Source organism: Arvicanthis niloticus, chromosome 13 (genome assembly GCF_011762505.2).
Source record: "Arvicanthis niloticus isolate mArvNil1 chromosome 13, mArvNil1.pat.X, whole genome shotgun sequence".
In the NCBI taxonomy this organism is placed as follows: domain Eukaryota; kingdom Metazoa; phylum Chordata; class Mammalia; order Rodentia; family Muridae; genus Arvicanthis; species Arvicanthis niloticus.
In genome coordinates, this window is record NC_047670.1 from 65,081,921 (window position 1) to 65,106,934 (window position 25,014).

Consider the following 25,014-nt stretch of genomic DNA (forward strand, 5'->3'; position numbering starts at 1 on the left):
ACAAACCCTTCCCCAAACTACTATCTCTCCGTGACATCACTTTCTCATATAATAAGTAGGTACCAAGTCCTTTGAAGAGAACAATACTGAGAACCTGTGTTTGATAAATAGCTCTACAGGCTGCAACACAGGCTCTTGGGAAGCCCAGACTTCTCCAGGCTCCCCCTAATCTTTTCCTCTCTGGAGAGAAGGTTCTTTTCACACTGCCTCAAGATTTTTTTTTTTTTTTTTTTTAATCCTCTCTGTGTTTGCCAGCTAGTGTACAGGGTCAAGTGATGAATTACAACCGGGGCATTCAGCAGAGGATGAACTGCTGTGGACGAGAACTTCAAAACAGCACACCCTGTGACCCAAGGTCCGCATTGTGGACCAACTTATGCACATCAGGACAAATTTTCTACCCTCTTCTGCAACCTGCCCTTCATTAGCCCCTGTTTTCTCTCTGTCTTCCCTCTCAAACTTCTAATTGCTCCCCAGAGTGAAACTCTTTCAGAGATAGAATCCTGCTTCCCACAGCTGTTTTTTTCAAACCCATGATTGCAATCTCCTCTTCAGAAGCTCCAGCACTTCAAAGAGAGGAGGTGATTGACCCCAATTAGCAGAAGGTTTACAGTGCTTTGAGAGCCCTCTGCTGGATCTCTCCTTTCCTCTGCTCTTTAGTTCAGGGAGAAACTGCCCAGCATAACTGTGATTGGCATCTTTTCCTATGATGAAATACTTCTACTATTACTGAGTATGAAATGGATAGTACTGACCATGCTATCTGTAGTGAGACAGGCTAAGGATGAAAGACCATGCAAAGCCTGAGGCTGGACATCTCTTGGCTTCCAAATCTGTATCATATTTTGTTAACTTTACATATTTTACTTTTAAAAAATGGCACGCAAAGAAACAGGGTTTCATATGGGATTTTCATATATATGTTTGCCTGACCTTCTCCCGACTTCTCCCTTTAAGTATACAGATTTAGAATTAAGCATTAATGAAATAAGGTTTGAGATTGTCTTTTAATATGTAGAGAAGTCTCTTTCCCGAGTGTTGACTTCGATGAGATATGAAAACACGCCCTGTGAGTTTATAGAAGGCGGCAGGCTGCTTTTATTAGATTTGTCTCCATTCAGAGCTGCAGGGTTTAGCTCACCACCACTCTGATGAATACAAATCACTTGGATGCCCCTACAAGGAACCCTATTTAAAGAAAAAAAAAAAAAGTCCTAGGCATGCATATTCAAACAAGAAATCAGATTAGAAAAACCTTATAGTGTTGCCTGTTCTGACAAAGCATGCTCCCTGAGGCAATATTCAAACTAATGTCATGTATTTTGTATAAACCAAAGCAAACAGTTTATTGCATTTGTGAAACTACTTTAAGTATTTTTAAGAAAAACTATCATAGGGCTGATTTGTTGATTTTTAATTTTATTTATTTTTATTCTATTTAATGATTTTTAAATTTTCTGTGCATTGGTGTTTTACTTGTGTGTCTGTGTCTGTCTTTGTGAAGGTGTCAGACAACGTTGTATCTGAAGTAACCGACAGTTATGAGCTGTCATGTGGGTGCTGGAATCTGAGCCTGGATCCTTTGGAAGAACAGACTGTGTTCTTAGCCACTGAGTCATCTCTCCAGCTCTTCTTATGGGGCTGATTTGTAAAGGCTCTGACACTCTGCTAGCATTTCAAACTAGCAAAGTCAAGAAACTCCCATTGGCCTTTAGAATGAGCTAATGATACATAGGCACACTCTCCTCTCATCTCCCATAAAGACTTTTGTATTTCTTGTAACTGGGATACAAACCCTTTATCTATAATCTGTACAAAGGCTTAGCATCATAATTAAGATGTGGTAGGGTGAACAGTACTGTCTGAAAACAATAGGTATCTTCACCTTCTTCTTCTTCTTCTTCTTCTTCTTCTTCTTCTTCTTCTTCTTCTTCTTCTTCTTCTTCTTCTTCTTCTTCTTCTTCTTCTTCTTTCCTTCCTCCTCCTCTTCTCCTTCTTCTCCTCTCCTTCTTCTTCTCCTTTTCTCCTTCTTTTCTCCCTCCTCCTTCCTCCCTCCTCCCTCCTCCTCCTCCTTCTTTTTTTTTTTTTGATGTAAAAGGAGATGTTTTACTGGTTGTAAGATTCACATTCTTACTTATGCTTTTACTCTCAGAAGTCAGACAAATAAGAAAACTGCCATAATTGAAAATTTTGTCGTAATTGTTGTGTCTTGGTTGAAACTCTGCTGGTGTCAAACTCACTTCATAGCCCAGGATAACCTTGAACTTGTGATCCTACAGTCGTTACATTGGTGCTAGGATGACAGGAATGTACCGCATGTTGTTGTCCGTGGTGCTGGAACATGAGCCCAAGTCTTCATAGACAAGAATTCTCCTCCCTAGGCCATATCTTCAGACCACAAATATGCCTTTTAATTTTTTTTCTAATTTCTCAGCTTACTTATCATCTTAGTCTTTTTTTTTTCCTTTCCTTCTTATTTTTTCCCAAGTGGAACTTAACTAAGAGATGAACTTCATTGACTTTATTCACTTACATTTATCTTTTCCTTCCATTTCTTCGAGAACTGAAAATTACCACTACTAACATTATGGAAAGCAAGTGTGGTCAAATACTGGTATTTCCAACCCACCAGGAAACAGTGGCTAGTATTTACTGAAGGTTAGCACTATCCAAAATCCAATCACACAGCTCCTTTAAGGCAGGCATCATTATCTTTATTCCTACTTACTGGAAACAGAAACAGATTACAGTGGGAAGAGGTAGGCCTAGTGTTTGAAATATGCAGCTAACTTGAGATTCCCGACTACAGTATTCAGGACTGTAATCATCCCCACCCCTTTCTTAACTCTCCGAATGATTTAAAGTCTGTCTGTCCCAGAATTTACCCACATGGTATCTCTCCAAGGACACTCTCTCTCACTCTCTCTCACAGTTCATACTTCTATCTCAGTACTCTTTCCTCCAAGCAGCTTTAGAAGCGAGGCCCAGTAGCAGTGATTTCTGGTAGATGCAGAAGCATTTTATACTTTAATATTTAATAATTTCATTGTAAACATGCACAGAGTTCTCCAGAAATAACTTTAAAATTAACAATGAATTAAAATGGATAGTAGCCTATTTAATTAGTAAAATTGCAAAAATAAAAAGAAGGGAGGCTATTCAGTAAGGGCTAAGGTTTGGTAAGTGTTTATAAACAGATGTTACTAGTGTGAATTAGTACAGCTTTTTAGAAATGTAATTAATACAAAATGAATGGTAACAGTACATCCCATGTGGTCTTGCGGCATCTCTTCTATGCGGTGAACCAAAAGATATGTGTGCTGAAATGGAAGAAATGCTGTCCACCAAGGTTTTACATTGTAGCTTCATTATTAATTTTTTTGAAATAGATTTCATTTAAGTAAGTATCTGTCTTTGCTACTTTTATGTCAAATTGACAAAAGCTAGAGTCACCTGAGAAGAGGAAACCTCAATAAATAAAATGCTTCATAAGAGTAGCTACTGGCAGGCTTGTCCGGCATATTCTTAATCAGTGATCCATGGGGGAGGGCCCAGTGATCCATGGTGAGTGGTACCATCCCTGGGCAGGTAATCCCAGGTTCTATAAATACACAGCTTGAGCAAGCCATGAGGAGCAAGCCATGAGGAGCAAGCCAGTAGGCAGCACCCCTCCATAGCCTTGCATCAGCTCCTGCCTCCAGCTTTAACTTCCTACCAGATTTCCCCTGTAAACTGTTTCCCCTACATGTTGCTTTTGTGGTCATTGTATTTCACCACAGCAGTAGAAACTGTAACCAGGACAAAAGGTGATGGCATGTACAGCCCGTGTTTCTCTGAGGATCTGAAATAAAATATCTACCATCAAAATATTCAAAAAGGAACACAGCGTGACAGCTCAACTGGTAATTGTGCCTGCTGCTAGGCTTAAGGACCCAGACTCAATCTTCGGAGTCCACAGCGTGATAGCACAGAATCAATTATTGCAAGATTTATCCTGAGTTTCTCCATTCAGACTCTGGTGTGTGTGCACTGTTAGGCTTCCTCAGACTAAAAACTCATGTATTCCAGCTTGCTATCTTCATTTCTTGCACACTCATAGGACAGCCACTTTAATCTGACTCTTGAGTGGTCACTTGGCCAACTTCTCTGCTAAAATCTGCAGTGGCCAGTTTTAAAAGGAATCTTTAGCTCCTAACAGCTTTTGTTCACATATATAATTAAATAAATTATATATACATACATATGCATGTGTGTATGCATGTATGTAAGTATGTATGTGTGCATATATGAATGTATGTATGTATAATATGCAAAGGTGGTCCTTGGTTGCTTCCATGGCAATGATCTATACACACACAGGATGCTATGCAAGTTTTAAAAGATGACTTACCCTCCTTTAATGTAGTCAAGGAAGGAGACTTCTGTTTCCACCAAGAAGGACAGTAAGGTTACCTAGACAGAGAGAAAGAGACTATTACCTGTCAATATTAACTGTAATCTCAACATGGAACAGACACAGACAGTTTTCCACTAAAGGGAACATGATATTCCCTTGCATTTGAAAAATAACTACAGACATTATTTATTAAAATCCTCTAGGATGTGCCTTTGACGTTATCAGAAGGGAAGGGATGAAAGATAGTATTAATTATCTACTTCTTCTCTGTGGCTATGATGAACAGCTTGGCAGTGATCTGCAGAGACACTATGCTGTTCCCACTGTAGATTAGGAACGAGAAAACACCTGGAAAGCGTTTAAAGATACGCATGGACTCACCAAGCTGAGCTGTGTGACAAATGGCCTTTTTTGCCCCTGTGCTTCAATATGTCCAGCTAGTATTTGGAATATTATGATAAATACAAAACTTTAAAGGGAAACAATAAAACAAGTTTTTTTCTGAGTAAAATTAATTTTAGAAAAATAGATTTTTAAAAATTTGTTTAATATGAAATCAGGGTGGTCCTGATTATTTTCAGTTTTCTGGCGGTCTTTGCTCCACTATCCCCACCCTGATCTCCCCCGGCATCCCCACAGCTGATACTTGATATTCCATCAGTGAGGACATTGACGTCTAAGGTCAGGATTAGGAGTCACTGAGGAATGGAGCCATTCTGAGCCAACCTTTGCCAGATTCACTGCACTTAACTCTGCTGAAGAGAGAGGTCAGAACAGCTCGCCAGCTTCCTTCCGAAGAGGCCAGCAGCAAACCGTCCACGCCCTCCATGATCTCTTCTCCAGTACAGCCCTCCCGAGGAAGGTAAGGCTTCCAGCATATGCCTTTGTTTTCATATTCGAAGTGAAGTAAATGTCTTTCTGAGATGACGTACGCTCCCAACCGTTAAGTCGTTTAGAATCTGAGACTCTAATGAATAACACTAAACATGACTTACTGTTCCTGAATTAGTGTATTTTTTCTTTTTTCCTTTCTTTTTGGGATTCACCACCTTGAAAAAGCAAATAAAACAATCAAACCGTTAAGCGTCCTCAGATTAAAAACACGTAATCCAGCTTGCTTCATTCACTTCTTGCACACTCACAAGGCAGCCTCTTTACTGCGATGCTTGGGTGGTCACTTGGCTAACTTCTCTGCTAAAATCTGGAGTGGCCAGGTTTAAAACAAGTCTTTTGTTCCTAATAGCTTTCTTTCACTTTGTTTTGATGACTTACAATCATATATACATTTTTATAAGAACCTATTTTATTATTTTATTGATGTGTGTGAAAGAGCGACTTGTGAGTATGTTTGTGTGAGTATGTTTGCAAGTGCTAGTATATTATATGTGTGTGAGTGGGGGGGCGGTGGTCTGCCATGCGCTTGGGAACACCAGAGAAAATGCTCCACCTTCCAGCTGAATCTCCCGAATGGCTGATTAACTGATTAGACCTTCAAAGATAGTGGAGAGCTGGGTTACAGGCAAGACAGTGCAGAGGCTCCTCCATCTTGTCTTCTTACTGTGGCCATCTCACCTTTAACTACAATTGGATCTCTATGTTGGAGAATCCTGTAGAAAATTAACTAACTCTGATCTTAGACCTGAGGCCAGGCTACCCCAGCTAATTTACCTTAGCTTCTCTTAAACTGCTTGCTTCTGCCAAGTGAGATGCCAGCCATTTGAAGGCAAGATATGACTCTTGCCTTCAATAACCTTGTGTTCTTGACACTTGGGGCTACACCTGGGTCCCTCAATACCTGAGTGTAGTTCCAGTCATGTGGAATAAAGACTTTCAATTAACTGTGCCTGAGCGGTCATCTCTGGTGGGCTCCCCATAACAATTGAAATGTTGCAAGTCTAAAGCCAAACTATCTTGTCCAGTCTTTAGTCTTCTCAACAGATGTTTACTGGCCTTCACTGAAACTGACCTAATAGCTTTGTGACCATTAGGTAAATCATTTGGTATGTATGAACAAGGCGCTATTTATCCTTTGGAATGTGTTAACTTCTCAGATGTTTGCCTTCCAGTAAAGACAAAACTAAGAGTCCCATCAACAGTGTCTAAGGCTTGTAATGGAGATGTCCTTCTGTTTACTGTACCCACCTCTCTGATGTTTTGGTGACATATTTTCTTTTCACTGTATATTCAAAGTTTATATATATATATATATATATATATATATATATGTGTGTGTGTGTGTGTGTGTGTGTGTGTGTGTGTGTAACTAAATTTACTACTATTCAGCGAGCCAACCTGCAACTCTGAGTTTTAGTATACCATGGGAAATTCAACACTGTGCAATTAATAAAAATTACCTTTATTTACAGAATTTATACATATATTATTTAATATTCACACTAACCTCAGGCCTACCAATGTATTCTTTTTAAAAAATCTTTGTTTATGACTTTCTTTGTTATGATAAAAACTTCATGAAATGTCTTCCACCTTAGAGCATAGAATCTGGGGTAAGTTAAATCTACATTTGTGGCTACAGTCAATGAAATTTGTATCTCTTCTCACTTTGAGGTGACAGATGCGCTTTCGAGATGGGGGTCCTCACAGAGACAGGAAGAGGGCATGGTATCCTCTAGAGTTGAAGTTAAAGGCAGTTGTGGGAGCCGGGAATGGAACTCAGATTTTCTGGAAGACCAGCAAGCATTTTTAACCACTGAGGCCTCTCTTCCCTGTCATACATAGCTTCTGGATTTAAATGAGACCTTTAAGATCGAAGTACCTGAATAATAATAATTTCCTTGGAAAGAATCATAAATTGCAACTCAAAGGTGGTAGCTCACACCTGAGGAAGATGAGACAGGTGGATTGGGAAACTGAGGCCTGATGGGTTACAAAAGGTAGAACATGGCCACTCAACAAAAAAGAAAAGAAAGAAGCAAAGAAGAAAGAAAAAAAGAAAGAAAGAAAAAAAGAAAGAAAGAAAGAAAGAAAGAAGAAAGAAAAAAGAAGAAAAAGAAAGGAAGAAATAAAAAGCAAAGAAAGAAGGAAGGAAATGAAGGAATAAAAGAAAGGAAAATCATAGATTGCTAAAGAAAGTACAACTCAGTCATAATTTGCTCTTTATTAAAACATATGGAAAACGACCTAATGTCTGAATGTTAGGATACATATGGACACATTGTGGCAGGACAGCAGGGCTAAAGACTGAAGCAAAATTAAAATGAAGAGGCAGCGAAAGACAGGAAGCCCCCTCCCCTCCTTCACCCCCAGCTAGTTTCATACAACACAGGGTTAGTGGTCAGGCCAGTTTTCACAGAAAGATCTGGAGCCCTTTCCCACCTGGACTTCATCTAAGCAGCATGCCCTGTGAGAGAAAAGCCTCCCGTATACACATGGGATACTGGAGCTGAGAAAAATAAATGTCGTGTGTGGAGAGCTAGACCCTTGGTGGCCACAGTTTTGGGTTTTTCTCTCACTTCATTGCTCCAATTTACCAATGTATTTACTAAAAATTTCTGTTAAGTTTTCCTTTCAAATGAAAATTAATAGAAACATAATTGCAATAAGCAATAATGTTTAAAATCTTGGTTTATTAAAGTATGCCTTATGTATGATTACGAATACTGTGTATCTGTCCGTGTGTGTCTATGGTTTGTTTTGAACATCATATTCTTAGTGAGAATTTGACTTATAAGTAAACACTCATGTAAAAAATAAAGTCAGTAACTTGACTCAGCTTCCTTTTGTTCACAGAAAAACTAAAATTTAAAAACAAAATAAAGATTGCTTAATCAGAGACGGTTCCTGGTCCTGAGTCTTTCTTTGGAACGACTAGTTTGAGTTTTTAAAATTAAAATACTTAACGGTGTGACACACATAATCATGCAACTCTGGGTCAGAGCAGCATCTTCTTGATCCTTATCCCAATTCTGGTTCTACAACATGGTCCTATTTCTTGGTGATATAAATTAACTTTAAGAAATGACTGTGTCTTCTCTAAGAAATGCTTTCTATTGGACAATTGCCCTCCCTTTGGATAAGAATAACCCATGTCTATGGCTTTCAATATGTTTTATATATAAACAAATTTATATATAAGTGCAAGCATTTTCAGGATTTTAAGGATATTTTTGAAAGCTATAGCCTCCTTACAAGCAAATAAATTTTTTTTTTTTCAAGAAACAATACAGGGTTACTGTCCTATCTTCTAAGTTAAATGACTGTCAGTGGAATGCCTTCAACTGTGCTGGGCCTAATAAAATTATAGCAGGGCTTGTTAAATGCTAATACTCTTTAGCATAAAGAAGAAATGAACATGCCATCATATATACATATATATGATGAGAGAAAGATGTATGTATGTATATAACGTTTATGTGACTATAAAATATCCTCCTACCGAGTAAAAACGTTAAGTGAGATTGTTTCTGGACCACCCACAGTACCATCAACAACCTCTGTATGTCCAGTAACTGTATTCGTTCTTCAGAGTGCACTTTAAGGAAACTGAACTTTGATTTGACATTGGGACCTTACAAAGAAGGGATAGCCATCGCTTAGTCTCCCCTCCCCTAGGGAGAAAATTCTCACAGCAGATAGAAAATTCACTGTCAATGCTACTATGTCTCAGGGCATTCAGGAAGACAATGTTACAAAGGTGTAAAAAATGGAAGTTGTGTTAGCAAAGAAAAATTTATTTATGAAGATTAGGAGGGATGGATATGTACAGAATGGTAAAAAGCCTAAAAAAAAAAAAAAAAAAAAAAAAAAAAAAAAAAAAAAAAAAAACTTTTGCGTGTTATTAAGGTCTGAGTAAGTTATTTAAGGTACATAAATGAAGAGGCATGGAGGTAATTCATATGATATTAAGGTTTCTGAGGTTTAAAAATCAACAGTTACCAAAATTGGCTAAAATATATGTCAAATTAAAGTGTATTTAGGAATATTTGTCTACTCAAATATACAGTAAGTTAGAAGTACAGGACTGGTGTACTGATCTTCTGGGTGCTTGGTAACCAGACTTAGAGGCTATTCTATTGTGGCCAGAGGGACTTATGGGGGGAATATTTTCCGTCTTTGCCCTCCATGGTCAATGAGGTTTCAGGGGACGGTGGGCCAACTCTAAAAATGTTCTATGGCTGTAATGAGTGTCCTGTTCTCTTGTTTAGGAAGGCCATGGAGCAGGCCCTCAAAACCATTTAGAGAGTGCATTATTTAGCAATATATGAGAAATCAAGGAATGACGTGAAGTCAAACAAGAATTAGTGATTTCAAAGGTTTGAAAGCTTGTGTGTTGGCAATGTTGTGTCTAAAACCACCCATCTAGCATTCAGCATTTAATTTAGGAGAAATAAGTTTCGCTAGGTTTAGGATATAGATAAGAACGTCCAGTCAGCCTTTAGTGAAATTTCAGTCACATACATCTCTTTGGTCCCTAGGACATCGTGATTAACTTTCATTGCAGAGGGATTAGTTCAGGTAATGTGATTTTGTGATTAAGTTAAACAAAGATTTGTCATGTAGGTCACATAGGACAGGTTGAACAATCAAGAGAACACCTGGTATTGTGTGTAACTATGATCACATTTATTATTTCAGACACTGAAATGGACTAGAGAAGCTTATTGAAAATATAGAACAAGAGGCCACCATTGTGTGTGTGTGTAAATCTGGAAAAACTTGCTCCGAAAATCTAAAATCTATAATCAAGGCTCATTCATTCAAGAAAAAACAAACACTGAATCTCTCTGCATCACCTTCGCCTTTCTCAATCTCCTCTTTCTCAGCTTGGTAGCACAAAAAAATCAGACTTGCAAAGAGAGTAGTAGAAAAAAACAGAAGTCTAAAAGCCACCAACAGGTCAGACCCTGGTATGTCAGAAAATGTTATTTACAAAGAATTAGCATTAACAGACTTATCTAAAATCTCTCTATGAAAGTTTCTTTAAACAACATTTGATTTGTCTTCATCTGACCTAATTCAAAGGTCTAGAGCTGAGAAAAGCTTTCTCTCCGAGGCATTTATTGACAACAGTCAGTGGTAACCGTTAGCACCTGGATGTCTGCCAAAGGAGAGAAGAATGGGACTGATGTGCAAATCTATAGGGAAGCTCTGAGATATGAAGTTGTCTTCAGAGATTTTTTTTAAAGTTTTAATATGTATTACTTTAATATGTGTTACTTTATTATGTATACTTGTGTGCGTCCGCGCACACACTAATCCCATAGAGTTCACTCCTAGAGCTGGGCGCTGGGAACTTAACTTGGATTCTCTGCAAGAGCAGAACATGCTCTTGACTGCAGACTTATCCCTCCAGATGGTTTTACAAAGCTCAAGCTGGAGCAGTGCAGCTCTGTGACCTACACGCTTTGCAGCTTTGCACGTGTTTCCCAAGGAACTCCCCAGGAAGCTGAAAAGGACAGGCTAGGAAGGCGGAGCCCGGGGAGGAGCCTGAGTAGGCCATGGTGGAGGCCAAGCAGGAAAAGGCCATGGGGAGGGTTAAATTATTAGACAACAACAACAAAAAAGTGTGGTCAAAAGGGAAGAGGGGAACAAAATAGGCTGCCAGAGTCTAGCCTCTACAAGAGATAAGAAAGAAGTCATGTCCAACTAACCATTCATCGTGCCTTTTATCCAGTGGAAAATTTTTAAAAATCAATTATTCAGCAAATGGAATTTTTTTTGATAGCTCTAAAAATACTTTTGGATGGGGGGGGGGTTCCTACCTCATCTTATTTTTTTGGTGTAACTGATGTTTTTGTTATTTTGTTTTGTTTTTTAAGAGTAGAAGTCATTCACTGGTTGGCTATTTTTTGGGGGACACCCAGAAGATAGGGAGATACTGAATTAGGAAAGGCTGTGGCCATCTCAGGGATCAGCCTAAACAGTCCACGGAAGGGGCTAGTTTTATATCCTACAATACAAAGCAAATTTAACTGCAATTTGGATCTCAGTCATGCATTTATGTCTGGAATATTTTCAGTCACGCCCGGTCTCCTGTTTCTAGTAGAATAGTTTCTACAGATCCACTCCTCGGTTCTTGCCCTGTCAGGACTGTGGTGTCTCTGGTTATAGCAGTTCATTTTCTTAACAATTTTGATAGTGTGGTCTGAAAGGTGGGAAATTTGAGCATGTGCTGTATATGGCATAAAATCTTCAAACCAGCAGAAGATTCACATGTAGACATTAAAGCATGAAGGCTTACCTATACTCGTTCTAGCTCCCAAATAATTGACACAAAGACCCATTGTGGGTTTATTAGCAAGCTTTAAGCACTATGACTGGGCAGATATTCATCTATTCTAGCATTATAAGCTGTCTACTTCACAGCCACGGGCTCCATGTTACTTGCAAGCTGAGTCTCGCCCTGGCTTGCTCTGCTCCATGTGTGTCCTCATGGTGAAACCTTTGACCACCCATTCATCAGCACTCCTCCTGGATCCTCTGCCTCACCGCCACTATTCTCTCTCTACTTGCATTCTCTTGGTCCTTCTCTTTTTCTTTTCTCTAGCTGGAACGCCTAGCTGGGATCAGAAGTCTAGGCTTCCTATCTCTTTTTCAGAGTCATAGGTGGAGTTAACTCTTTTTTGACCAATCAGAGATGATGGAAAAATTTTTTTTAAACATAACATTGAGACTGAAGATGCTTGACCATGTCCATTGTCTGGACTCTGGACAAATGCCTGGGTCTAGAAATCAGCATCTGAACACACAGTACACAAGACTGACCCGCAACAATCATGTGGGGTTGGGTATGTCATGTCATGTGAGGTCTTAAGGGAAACTTGCTGCCAAGTTGAGGCTGAGACATCACTGGGACAACTTCAAAAAGAAATGAGATGTAGCTCTTCTGGAGAGTTTTGGTACCTGAGCAATACTTCAGAGTTTTGGTACATGTGTTAAGCACCATGTATGAATTGGAACTTCTATGTACCAATGAAATCTCAGAAACCTCAAGCTAGATGTGGTGAAACACTTACAATCCTAACTCTAGGGAGGCTGAGGCAGGATTACCAGATCAGCCTAGGCAACAGAGTGAGACCCTGGAGAGAGAGAGAGAGAGAGAGAGAGAGAGAGAGAGAGAGAGAGAGAGAGAGAGAGAGAGAGAACAACAAATTACAAACCAACTCCCAAGAGGAAAATGTGCTTTTATCAGGAATATGCTCAGGAGGGATATATGGCTATTCATGTATGAGAAGGACTAGAAAGGGCTGATACCCCGAGTTTCTACTCAGAAAGCAAGAGAAAGCTAAAGCAGTATTTTACACTATTGGATTGTGCAATGTGTGACCCAATGTACACAAAATCATCTACTGATCACCACACTAGAAAAAGAAAGATATCCATAGACCACACACACACACACACACACACACAATTATGCTTTACAGAGCTAATTTGTCAAACTCACTCAATAAGTAACAACAGCAACTCTCTCCACTTCACCCTCTCTTCTGCATGAGTGTGCATGTGCATGAGTGTGCATGTGCATGTGCGTGTGTGTGTGTGCGCGCGCGTGCGTGTGTTAGCATTGTAGATGGAACTTGGGCTTTTTCCATGTTAGGTCAGTCCTTTATCACCGAGGACATTCCAAGCACTTGCTTTTTAAAATACAGTCTCACTATAGAGCACAAGTTGAAATTTGAACTCATGATTCTTCTCTGTCAGCCTCTTGGGTGCCACCAAGCCTGGATGTCTGCTGAGATCTTAAAACTTCTTGTACACATGCATCGTGTTTAACTTCCTTCAGCCTGATATTGATGGTGTTTCTTTTATAAAAAGACATTTACATTGAACTAATGGCACCAATCTCATCCCAGGACAGATAATAATAATAATAATAATAATAATAATAATAATAATAATAATAATAATATAATATCCCTATTTAATGTTTTTGTCATCTGATTATAGGTCACACCCAGGCTTCTCATTAAAGCTGTATTTCTTACATAAGAGACACTGGGGACTGGTTGAAACCAATCATTTGAACAGATTGTATCAACTAAGGAAGTTCAGAGTGACAGATCTCTGCAGAAAAAAACCCTGAAAGGGCAAGAAGAAGTTATATGCATAATCCCATAATCACTCCTCCTGAGCCTTGAGGTCAGACAGACTAAGCACTTACATGTGCATAGACTATCTGATACTACTTTCATTGCCTGTATAGAGTTAATATCTCTTTTTTGAAAGATTTAAATAGAAAAAGATTATTATTCAGTCCTTGTCTGTGACTAGACTCTTTCTTGGGCTGAGTTTAGCCTCTATAATTCCATAGGTCAATCAGCACACTACGGTTTAGAGCACAAACTAAGGACCACTGCAAACACTATCTATGCCTGACTTGCTCTTAAACATTGAAAATTCCATTCTCTGTGTGCCCAGAGGGATGCAGAGCCCAGTAAAGATCATGGAATGCAGAATAATGAAATATTTGAGTCAGTTAATGAGTGAAACACAACTATTTCAGACCAGAAAGAAGGTCAGGGAAGAGAAACCTTCACTCTCAAAAGAAATCAGCTTTAGTGGTATCCTGGTGGAGAAGAGGTTCACCACCCACCACCCGCTAAATACTGATACACTCGTTTTGCTATTCATATACATTAAAATCTTGAAAGTTTAGAGAATGGTCAGATAACAGTGATCATGGATCAACAGTGCTAATCCCAGATTTGGTGGCTGAGGACAGATGTGACTTCAGTATGTGTTGTAAATCTGGTTTTTTTGTTACTGACTGCATAGCACCCTGGTTTTCCTTTCGGTCTCTACCTAAGCAAAAGTGAATGTGCTCAGAAACACTATGCAGGCCGTAGCTTACTTAGCTAGTGTTATGCTAATAGCAGAAAAATGAATAGTTTTATTTCTCTAATTAGTAATTTGTTTAAAGAGGTAGATAGGGAAACAAAGCATTGCAGTGGAAGCACAACTGATTTGTATATAGAATAAGAAAACATTTCCTAAGACCTGAACAGGGACTACACCAGCAAGCATGCTAACACAAGTGAGGGAATCTACCAAGGCTTCGACTCTACAGAAAAAAAAAAAAAACAGCAGGCAGCTAAGGAAGACAGAGGGCAGGAGAAACAGCCTTCCCCAGAGAAGAGGACACCAATTGGTTATCTAACAATAACAAATAGTCAGCCCTGAAAATGTATGCATGCAAGTAACATTATACAGATAGTAAAGACTGTATCTATATATTCAACAACACACACACATTAAAAATTAAAGAAAAAGAAGCTACAGGTTATGAATGTGGGAGAGAGCAAGAGTGAATGCATATGGGAGAGACTTGAGGGAGAAAAGAGAAAAGGAAAACTAATGTTAGTTACAAAAGTTCTCAGGGGTGGTTAGATGGCTTAGCAATTAAGAACACTGCTGCTATTCTAGAGGATGCAGATTCTGTTCCAGATCTCCGTATCAAGCAGTTTGCAACCCCCTGTGAACACAACTTCCAAGGATCTGACATCCTTTTGTGGCCCCTGAAGGTACACGCACACACATACTCACACAAACATCCACTTAAATACAAAATAAAAATAAGTAAAATAAAATAAAAAAATAAAGCTTCCTAGGCAAATCTTAATAGCTCAAAATAAGTAGATCACGTGACTTTAGAGCCAGAATAAAACAGAACCAATTGCCTGTAGCACTGCAGGGCTTTGTGCATTAACCTAACAGGAGTAAAGAGAATGAGGGAAGGACAGACACATAGCCATTCATGCAGAAAGGATGAGATAAGGTGGATTGTGTTTGCTCTGATGGAGGACACCAACTGCAGCACATGTGTACACACACACACCCACACACACACACAAACACACACACACACACACACACACACACACACAGACTCAGAAAGCTCAGCGCATTTACTTTACAAATCAGAATCAAGGAGTCAGGCTCATGGTATAAATTGAACAAGTGAACAAGGAGGCTACGAGGAGCAGTCTCGGGCTGCAGTCCTTAGAGAAGGAAGCTGTGTTGAAAGTCTTTATTGAAAGTCTCTACAAACACTGTCAACATTTGCAGTGGCACCAGTGGAAGGCTTTGCTGCCCCTCAACAATGCAGATTCACTCAGAATTTCATCTGCTCTCCACAGATACCTTAATTTAATGATATACCATCTAAAATAACCATTTGATTAAAAAGAAGAAGAAAACTAATATTAATTAAAGGGCTAGGTCGGTCCACATTTAAAGATTATAAAGGTATGTTTGTATATACTTTCTCATGCACATGTGCACTTGCATGTTCTTGGCCTTTGGCAATGATTTTGGAAGCAGTGTAGCTCACGCACTGCCTGCTGCAGGAGGTCAGTAGCAGAGGTATTAGCTTTTTACCTCATAGACGTTGAATTGTGACTGTCCTCTTGCGAGTTCCCGATAGCTTGTTGTAAATTCCCCAATGAAATCATGACTGAAAGGGAGAGGAGGAAAAAGTGTGTAGCATTAGCTTTCTGCAACTCTCATTCATGTTTCAAAACATTCGACAAAGAGCAATTTGTTGATTATGAAAAATATTTAGTATATTTATAAACATAAGTTTATAACTTAGATCTCTTGAGGAATAGACTTTATTGTATATATATTAATTATATTATGTTAGTACATAATTTCCCTTAATCTAAAATTTATAATCAATAATCGTACTTCATTAATATCATTATTTATCAAAAGAACATGTAAATTATAAGAGCTGGAGAACTGGTCAACATGACAGAATTTAGAAACATCTGGAAGGTGTTTTCTTTTCCCATGCCTGAGGAGGATGATCTTGATTGAGGTGGAAACACTGGCCCACTGTGGGCAGCACCATTCCCTAGGTGGGATTTGGAGGTGTAAGTAGAGAGAGGGAGCTGTGGAGCATCATGCATTCACTGCTTAATACTTTTGACTATCAATGTCATGTGACCAGCTGCTTCAATCCTGCCACCTTGACTTTCCAGCCATGATAGACTGACTGTACTTTAAACTGTGAGCTAAATAAAATAGCCCTTTTCTCCCTTAAGTTGCTTTTGTCAGTTTTTTTTTTTAATCACAGTAACAGGAAAGGAATCTAAGACAGAGCTAAAACAATATATTAATATTAACAAAAGGTATGCCATAGTAGTTTTTGTGTCACAGAAATGAATGTGCTCGTAAACCTTATCAGAATTTAATGTTCAGCTGTGAATCACTCAAAAAGTCAAGAACCTTCTCTAGTGAACAATATTAAGCAATGAAGAAGTTGTGTTTAACCAACCAAAATTTTAATTTCTGAGGGTAAGGTTTTGAAGAAAAATAAAACTAATTAACTAAAATCAATTACATAATTTAAAAATCACAAGAAAATTTTTTCTTTATAATCACTTGAGGTGCAGCTCATTTTGATGTCCAGCCTCCCAATTCCCCTTATCTGAAAGGTCCCGCTTATACAACACTATAATTTCTATTTGGTAAACCTCTTTAGAACAGCCTAATCTTGAATTCTGTAATTAACATTCAGATTTGGATTCACATCCATGCAGATGTGAAAGGAGAGTGATGAAGTTAGTAATATGTTGTAACTATGATGTCAAATCCTTAGAACTCACTCTTTCCAGTTATGAATGGAAGAGGACACAACCTTTACTACTGGTACTTTAGTTTTTCTACGTGTCATGTGAAATTTGGAAACAAGAATTTAATCAAGATAGATGAAACAATTCTTTTGAACATGTGAAGAGCATCCTTGTATCCACAATGTCTTTAAGACACTTTGTAACTCTCTCAAGTCCTAGTAATTCTATATAGAACCTTGCCTCTCCCTTATGCAACCAGCGTTCAAGTAACTTAACTAGTAACCATGGAGATGGAAAGGTCTACAGAAGCAGTTCAGATGCTGTGATTCTGACAGATATGATAAGACCTGAGATACTGAGTGCTCTTCGAGCAGCAGTGGGAACAGACAATGTGGGTCTAACTAGGTTTGGTTACTTGTTTAAAATTCAGTGTTCAGATCTTGATAGTTTGTGCTCCGTTTCTGCCATTCGACACTTATCACAGACAGAGAAAGGCAATGTTGACTAGTCTCAAGAAAATGAAATTAGACAATGCAGACTCAAAGTCAGGAGTGTCTACCTACATGGAGCCATTCTGACAGAGTGGACATCTGGATTCAAGGCAGGGTCTAGTTTTCAGAGCATGCTCTGATTTGACTAAACGGAACTCCGTGAAGAACGAAGAAGGGGGTCTTTAATATTTGGCTATTTTGCACTAGATACATTTGTTACTTTATAAGCCTGACAGATGTACAATAGGGGGCAACCTATTTGTTCTCAGTGATGGAAATGTTACTTGAAGCTGCTCAACTGGGTGACCTGCTCTGAAAAATGCCTACACATTCTAAAGTGAAGAGAGAATTTGTGATTTTTTTTTTCTAGCAAAATGTAGCCTATGCCATCTTCTACAGAATCCTGTTTCCCACCCTTCCTGCTAGGTTCCAGGGTCCTGACCCAATCTGTTGTTTTAATGCACCTCTTTAAGACGTCTTGCATTTGTTCAGAACAAGGTAGACCATGAAGAAGTGAAACAATGAATGAAGTATTGTTCTCCATCTTAATATGATTCAAGACAGTCATTTTAGAAAAAAAAAAAACTCATGTATAATTGAAATATTTTTTATATTGTAGCAGATAGCATGCATTTAGTCAAAACTTGCACAGCAAACCCAAGACAGTGATCTATAGGATAGAGAAAACCCATCATTTTACCCGTACAGCCCCCAGAGAAATGACTGAATGAGAATAGAAGACTTGTCAAACTTCATAAGAATAGCAAGCAATAAAGTTGCCAAGTCTAGACACAGATTGTCTTAAGAATACCAGTGATGTGAAGAGAGATGATCAGATTAGTATAAGCGCATAGATATGCTTTATCATTCCCAGCCTTTATAAACTGTACTATTTCAAATACTGAATATTAAACTATAAATACTTTAAGAACATCAAAATTGTTTCAAATTTACTTTTTCAAATATTTGCTTGAGCTTATGTGTGTGTGTGAGCATGCACGCACTTGTCTGTGCATGTGTGGTTGTGTGTGTTTGAGTGTGTGTGTGCCTGTAAGCGTGTGTAAGCACATGTGGTATGTATAGAAGTGTGTGTGTAAGTGCATGTGGTGTGTGTATGAGTGTGTGTGCATGTGTGTGGTGTGTGTGTGTGTTTATGTGTGTTGTGTGCATGCAAATGTGTGTATCTGAGAGAGAACATGTGTGGTATGCATTTTCAGTGTGTGTATGTGTGTGTGAGAGAGAATGTGTGTGTGTGTAAGCACATATGTGTGGGTGCACATGCTGATCGGGGCTTGTGGTGGCATACAAGAGTGCAGAGTGCAAATTTATTACCATGAAGGCATGGCAGCTGGAGCCACAGGCTGAGTGCTCACAACCTAAATCTCAAGCACAACGCAGAGGATGCACTAGAAATGCACGAGGTTTTGGAACCTCAAAGCCCGCCCCCAATGACATACTTACTCCATCAAGGCCACTCCTCCTAAACCTATCCCCAAATACCAACAATTATCTGGCAGTTCCTCAGACAATTGGACATAATCCTACCTGAGGACCCAGCTATACTACTCCTGGGCATATACCCAAAAGATGTTCCAACATAAAACAAGGACACATGCTCCACTATGTTCATAGCAGCCTTATTTATAATAGCCCGAAGCTGGAAAGAACCCAGATGTCCTTCAACAGAGGAATAGATACAGAAAATGTGGTACATTTACACAATGGAGTATTGCTCAGCTATTAAAAACAATGACTTCATGAAATTCTTAGGCAAATGGATGGAACTGGAAAATATCATCCTGAGTGAGGTAACCCAATCACAAAAGAACACACATGGTATGCACTCACTGCTAAGTGGTTATAAGATTAAAAGCTCAGAATACCCAAGATACAACTCACAGACCACATGAAGCTCAAGAAGAAGGAAGATCAAAGTGTGGGCACTTTGGTACTTTTTAGAAGGGGAAATAAAATACTCACAGGAGCAAATATGGAAACAAAGTATAGAGCAGAGACTGAAGGAAAGGCCATCCTGAGCCTGCCCCACCTGAAGATCCATCCCATATACAGTCACCAAACCCAATTAATGTTGTGGATGGCAAAAATGCCTTGCTGACAGGAGCCTGATATAGCTGTCTCCTGAGAGGCTCTGCCAGAGCATGACAAATACTGAGGCGGATGCTCACAGCCAACCATTGGACTGAAGAACAACAATATCAACCAACCAGATTCCCCAGAGTTCTCAGGAACTAAACCACCAACCAAAGAGTATACATGGAGGGACCCATGGCTCCAGCCGCATATGTAGTAAAGTATGGATTTATCTGGCATCAATGGGAGGAGAGGCCCTTGGTCCTGTGAAGACTCGATGCCCCAGTGTAGGGGAATACCAGGGTAGGATGGCAGGAGTGGGTGGGGGAGCACCCTTATAGAAGCAGGGGAAGGAGGGTAGGGATAGGGGGATTCCAGACAGGAATAACATTTGAAATGTAAATAAAGAAAATATCCAATAAAAGAAAAGAAAAAAAAAACTACTGCAGTCAGTACATTAAAGTCAGGAGCATTAAAATCGAAGAGTTATGGCTATTATCAAATGGAGGAGCAGCTGAAAGGTTATTCTCTGAACTTATGAAGACAGCTCATTGCTGCAGTCATTGCCAATCACAGGTTCCAAAACCTCATGCATTTCTAGTGCATCCTCTGCTTTGTGCTTGAGGTTCGGGTTGTGAGCACTCAGCCTGTGGCTCCAGCTGCCATGCCTTCACTATCCCATCATGAACCCTCACCATCTGGAACCTAAGGTCATATAAACTCTTCATTCTACACTGTGTCACTACACTATCTAGAGCTCCTAAGAAGTCCCAGAATGGCTGTTAAGTACTCCCTGGCTATCTGATGCTCTTGTGTTGTCATCTGTGGAATAAGCATGATTACATTTCTTGGAGACCCCAGAGGTCCAACCTAAATCTGTATGCTAGTCAAGCACTCTGATGCAAAACCCCAATCTTAGCCCACAATCCAGGTCTAGATTGCAAGTATATTCTGATAGAAGTAAAATTTTCTCTGTAAGGTATATTTTACCTAATATATATATATGTATATATATGTATATGTATATGTATATGTATATGTATATGTATATGTATATGTATATGTATATGTATATGTATATGTATATGTATATGTATATGTATATGTATATGTATATGTATATGTATATATATATATATATCACCCTGGGCAAACATTAAGTGACTCTAGTACATCTCATCATATTTTTGCTCCTATATGCAGTACAGGTGTGCTTCTCAGTCTCCATGGTAACCGGATGGATGTAATTACTCCCACTCATTAGCGCAGCAGAACTAGCCTGATTTTACCAGACTTGCCAATACCTGTCCTTCTATACATTTCTAATACAGATAAAAATAGTAAAGGTACATTTTATACTTGTGTAGCACAGCAAACATATAATGATATATAGGTGTGCTTTGGAGCTTACATATAATTGCATGTAACATATTTAAGTAACAAGAACTGTCAATATTTATAATTAACTCTTTATGTTTATTAAATATTTTGTTTATAAATTTGATTTTACTTTATTATGTCCACACAAAGACTTGGATATAATCACATTTCTCTAAGACTAAGAAATTGGTTTAATATAGTTTATAATGACATGTAAGTGACAAATCTGTACTTAGGGATGTTATATGTGGTTTTGTCACATTTAGGCAAAAATTACATTCCTGTATTGTCACATGTAATTTTTCTGAAGGAAAAGCACACAGAAATGTTTGCATATTTATGCTTCATTATTCAAACTTCATGTATGCCAGATGTAATTCAAACTTCATACATACAAATCTAACTTTTAAAAATATAATTACCTTTAATTCCTTGCCAATTGCCTGTATCTTAATTTAGTAAAATCAAGCAAAACATCACACTCACATTAAAACTTCCTTGTTCAATAACAAGCATATTATATACAAGGAGTAAAAGTCTTTGATATAAAATAGCTTTTACCATTATATCACTTTTCTCCTCACTAGGACAAAATACCTAAAATACATCTACTAAGATGAGGAAGGCATGGCCCCAGAGGGCTCCAAGATGACAGGAGCCTGTCCTCACCTTCTCCAATCACAGAGGAGCAGGAAGTAGGAAGAGGAGAATGCTAGCAAGCTTCAGGCTTTCTCTTTTTCCACCTTTATGCAGATTAGGTACCTCTTTGATGGATTCTTTTAAGCCTGTCCTCACTGAATCCTCTGAAAATGGCCTCACAGACTCACAGAGATTGCATCCAGGCAAGGTGGCATCGACAGAGACAATGCTGTCTGTTACTGGGCAGGACACAGAGGTCTGGTTTTGTTTTAACTGCACCAGAGCCTCTGGATATTTATCTAGGATTATATGGATTAGAAAATTGTTGAAATAATATCTGAACTTAAAATCTTTACCAACTTCATGGACATTAAAATATTCATACTGTTTATATCACCTACATTTTTGCTATAATTTGAAAGTAATGGATTCTAGATTTAAGCTCAAGCATTAATATATAGAAAAATGAGTTTCTGAGGTATATTAAGTACATGGTTACAAAAGTTGACATTATCAGCCAGTGATAGTTGTTAGTATTCTGTCTAAACTCCATCTCCACAGTTACCTGGCAACAGCCAGGTAAGCTTCTCCCCACAGTTACCTGGCAACCGCCAGGTAGGCCTGGTCTACTATAAAAGGGGCTGCTTGCCCTCTCCTCACTCTCTTACTCTCTCTCTTACTCTTACCCTTTTACCCTCTTGCCTCTCTGTCCCCTCCCCCTCTTCCTCTCTCTCCACATGGTCATGGCTGGCATCTACTTCTCTACTCCTCTGCTTCTCTGCTTCTCTGCTTCTCTGCTTCTCTGCGTCTCTGCGTCTCTCTCACTCTCTCTCTCTCTCGCGCTCTCTCTCTCTCTCTCTCTCTCTCTGCCTCTACTACCCTCCTGGCTCCCCTCCCCATGCCCTCAATAAACTCTATTCTATACTATACTATACTGGTGTGTGACTGGTCCCTCACTGGAAGAGATGCCTCTACATGGTCCCGCAGAGACATCCCCTTCCCCATACCTCTCCACACACCCACAGAACATACTCTCTTTATCTCTTTATCTTTTTATAAACACTTCAATTGTATTGTTAAAAAGGGCAAAAGAAAATACCACTAGCAGCTTTAATATAAAAAGACAATTTTAATTTAAACCAAAAGACTAAAAAAAATAAAACCGAAGCAAGCAAACAAACAAACAAACCCAGGATACAGCCCCTGTCACTTTTTTTTCTGTTTGTCACTGGTATATAGCTACAAGAATTCACTTCTATGACATCAGTTCCTTTCTCAAATATTTGCAAGTAATACATTTGTTCAAGAATAGATAAACATGCTTCTATCATAAAAAGATAAATATGATTCAGTATTTAATCATTTTCACCTTAGCTATGCGTCATACATTTTACATATTGGAATATTTCTGAGCTACTGTAGTATATAGATTCACTTTTTATTTTGTGTGATCAAATTTGTGTGACTCCATAAAGTTAGATTTAATAATCTATACAAATGTGCCATTACATTTCTAGTTTTGTCTTTTTCTGTCAAAGCTCACTACCATTAAAAGTTAATATTGTTTGAATTTATTTTTGTTTTCATAGTGATTTAATGCAGAATGAAGTAGTCCATCACTTCTCAAATTACCATTTGTATTTTGATAAGAAAACACAAGGGAAAGAAGGAAATTGTAGCAAGAGTAATACGTAACCAAACTTACATAACACAGTGTTTCCAGCCTGAAGCAAGAAAGGAACTGGGCCATTCAAACAAAGAGTATGAAAAGAAATTAAAAACATAGAAAACAAATATTCAGGAAATTTGCAACATCATTAAAATAACAAATCAACGAGTTGTAGCCAAAGAAGAATAATTCCAGGGTAGTATCACAGACCAGATCTTCAACAGGATCTTAGAAGAAAACTTCCCCTAAGGAAAACACACTCATACAGATAGATACAGGAAACACACTAAACACCAAGTAAAACCAGAATAGAAATTCCCACTAGTGTATTACAGTGAAAACACTCAATAGTCAAAACAAAGAGAGAATAATGCAAGGTATAAGAGAAAAAAAATTACAGAAGTCAATATAAAGAAAAAGCTAGTAGAATCATAGCTGATTTCTTGATCAACACTTTAAAAGTGCAAAGAAACTGGGGTGATGTACTACAAGTTCTAGAAGACTGTGCATGCCAGCCCAGACTACTGCACCCAGCTAAACTGCTTGCCATAGTAGAAGGAGAAATAAAAAATTCTCCATGCTATAAACAGGCTGAAAGAATTCAAGTCCACTAAACCGCCCTACTGAGACTGCTGGAAGCCATAAATGGAACGCAGAGAGGAAATGGCCAAGAAAGAATGGAAGAAAACAAATGAAAATCCAGAAATACAAAACAGGACTAAGAACACAAACAAAATGTCAAAAGTCAAACAACAAAAATAATATCAATAAATGCACACCTTTCCATGATGACTTTAAATATTAGTGACCTCAATTCATCCATCCAAAGACATGGGTTACTTAAATGGTTTAAACAAAAACTATCTATTTATTGACTACAGGAAACCCATCTTACCTTCAAGGACCTATGTACAATTGAAAGGGAGCGGGGGGGGGGGGGGGGGAAGGGGAAGGTAACCTAAGAAATGAGACCAGGCAACAAGAAGGTGCTGTCATCTTACTATCTAACAAAATAGACTTTAAATCAAACTAATCAGAAGAGATAAAAAACACTTTGTTCTAATCAAGAGAACAATTACAAGAAGATATTATAATCCCAAATAGATATGCACCAAAATCTCGAACACATAGTTGTATAAAAAGCATACTTCTAGACTTGAAGACACAGATGAGCACTGCTCAGCCACAGTAGGTGACTTCAATTCCACCGTTTCTCCAGTAGACAGATCATTGGGACAGAGAGAGAGAGAGAGAGAGAGAGAGAGAGAGAGAGAGAGAGAAATGGCCATATTAAACAACATCACATATCCAACAGATCTAACTACAGGTATCTATGAATATTTCACACAAGCATCATTCTATTCTGGAAGTCCACAGAGGATTCTCCAAAACAGACTACATACTAGGCACTAAACAAATCTCAATAACTACAAAAAAAGAACCTGAAAATATTCCATGTATTCTATCTGCCCGCGGTGAAACAAAGCTGGACACCAACAACAGAAGAATCTCTAGAAATTACATAAATTCGCAGAGATTAAACAGCGTACTACAGAATAATGAATGGGTCAAGGAGGTCAAGAGAGAAATGTTTACAGGATTCCTAAATGAGGAAGTAACTGATGGCCAAATTAATTATAGCTGAAGTTTACCTAGAGATAAAACTCTAACATACTGAAGGCATTTGAGATAATTTTATATTTCAACTGATGGAGAGAATGAGGAGATTAACAAACTTCTGTGATGGCTGAATGCTCACGGGAAGGTAGCAGCTGTTCTTTTCAGCTGCGCAACTGATACAACCACTGG

At 38.5% G+C, this 25,014-nt stretch overlaps 1 protein-coding gene across 1 annotated transcript in view; it reads right to left on the reverse strand.

Moving 5' to 3' along the window:
- The window catches only part of Cpne8 (copine 8), a 168,312-nt gene that overhangs the window by 37,684 nt on the left and 105,614 nt on the right, over positions 1-25,014 (reverse strand). The window contains 3 exon segments of the mRNA XM_034516519.2: positions 4,391-4,452; positions 5,392-5,445; positions 15,737-15,812. Of these exon segments, the coding sequence (XP_034372410.1) occupies positions 4,391-4,452; positions 5,392-5,445; positions 15,737-15,812 (192 nt within the window).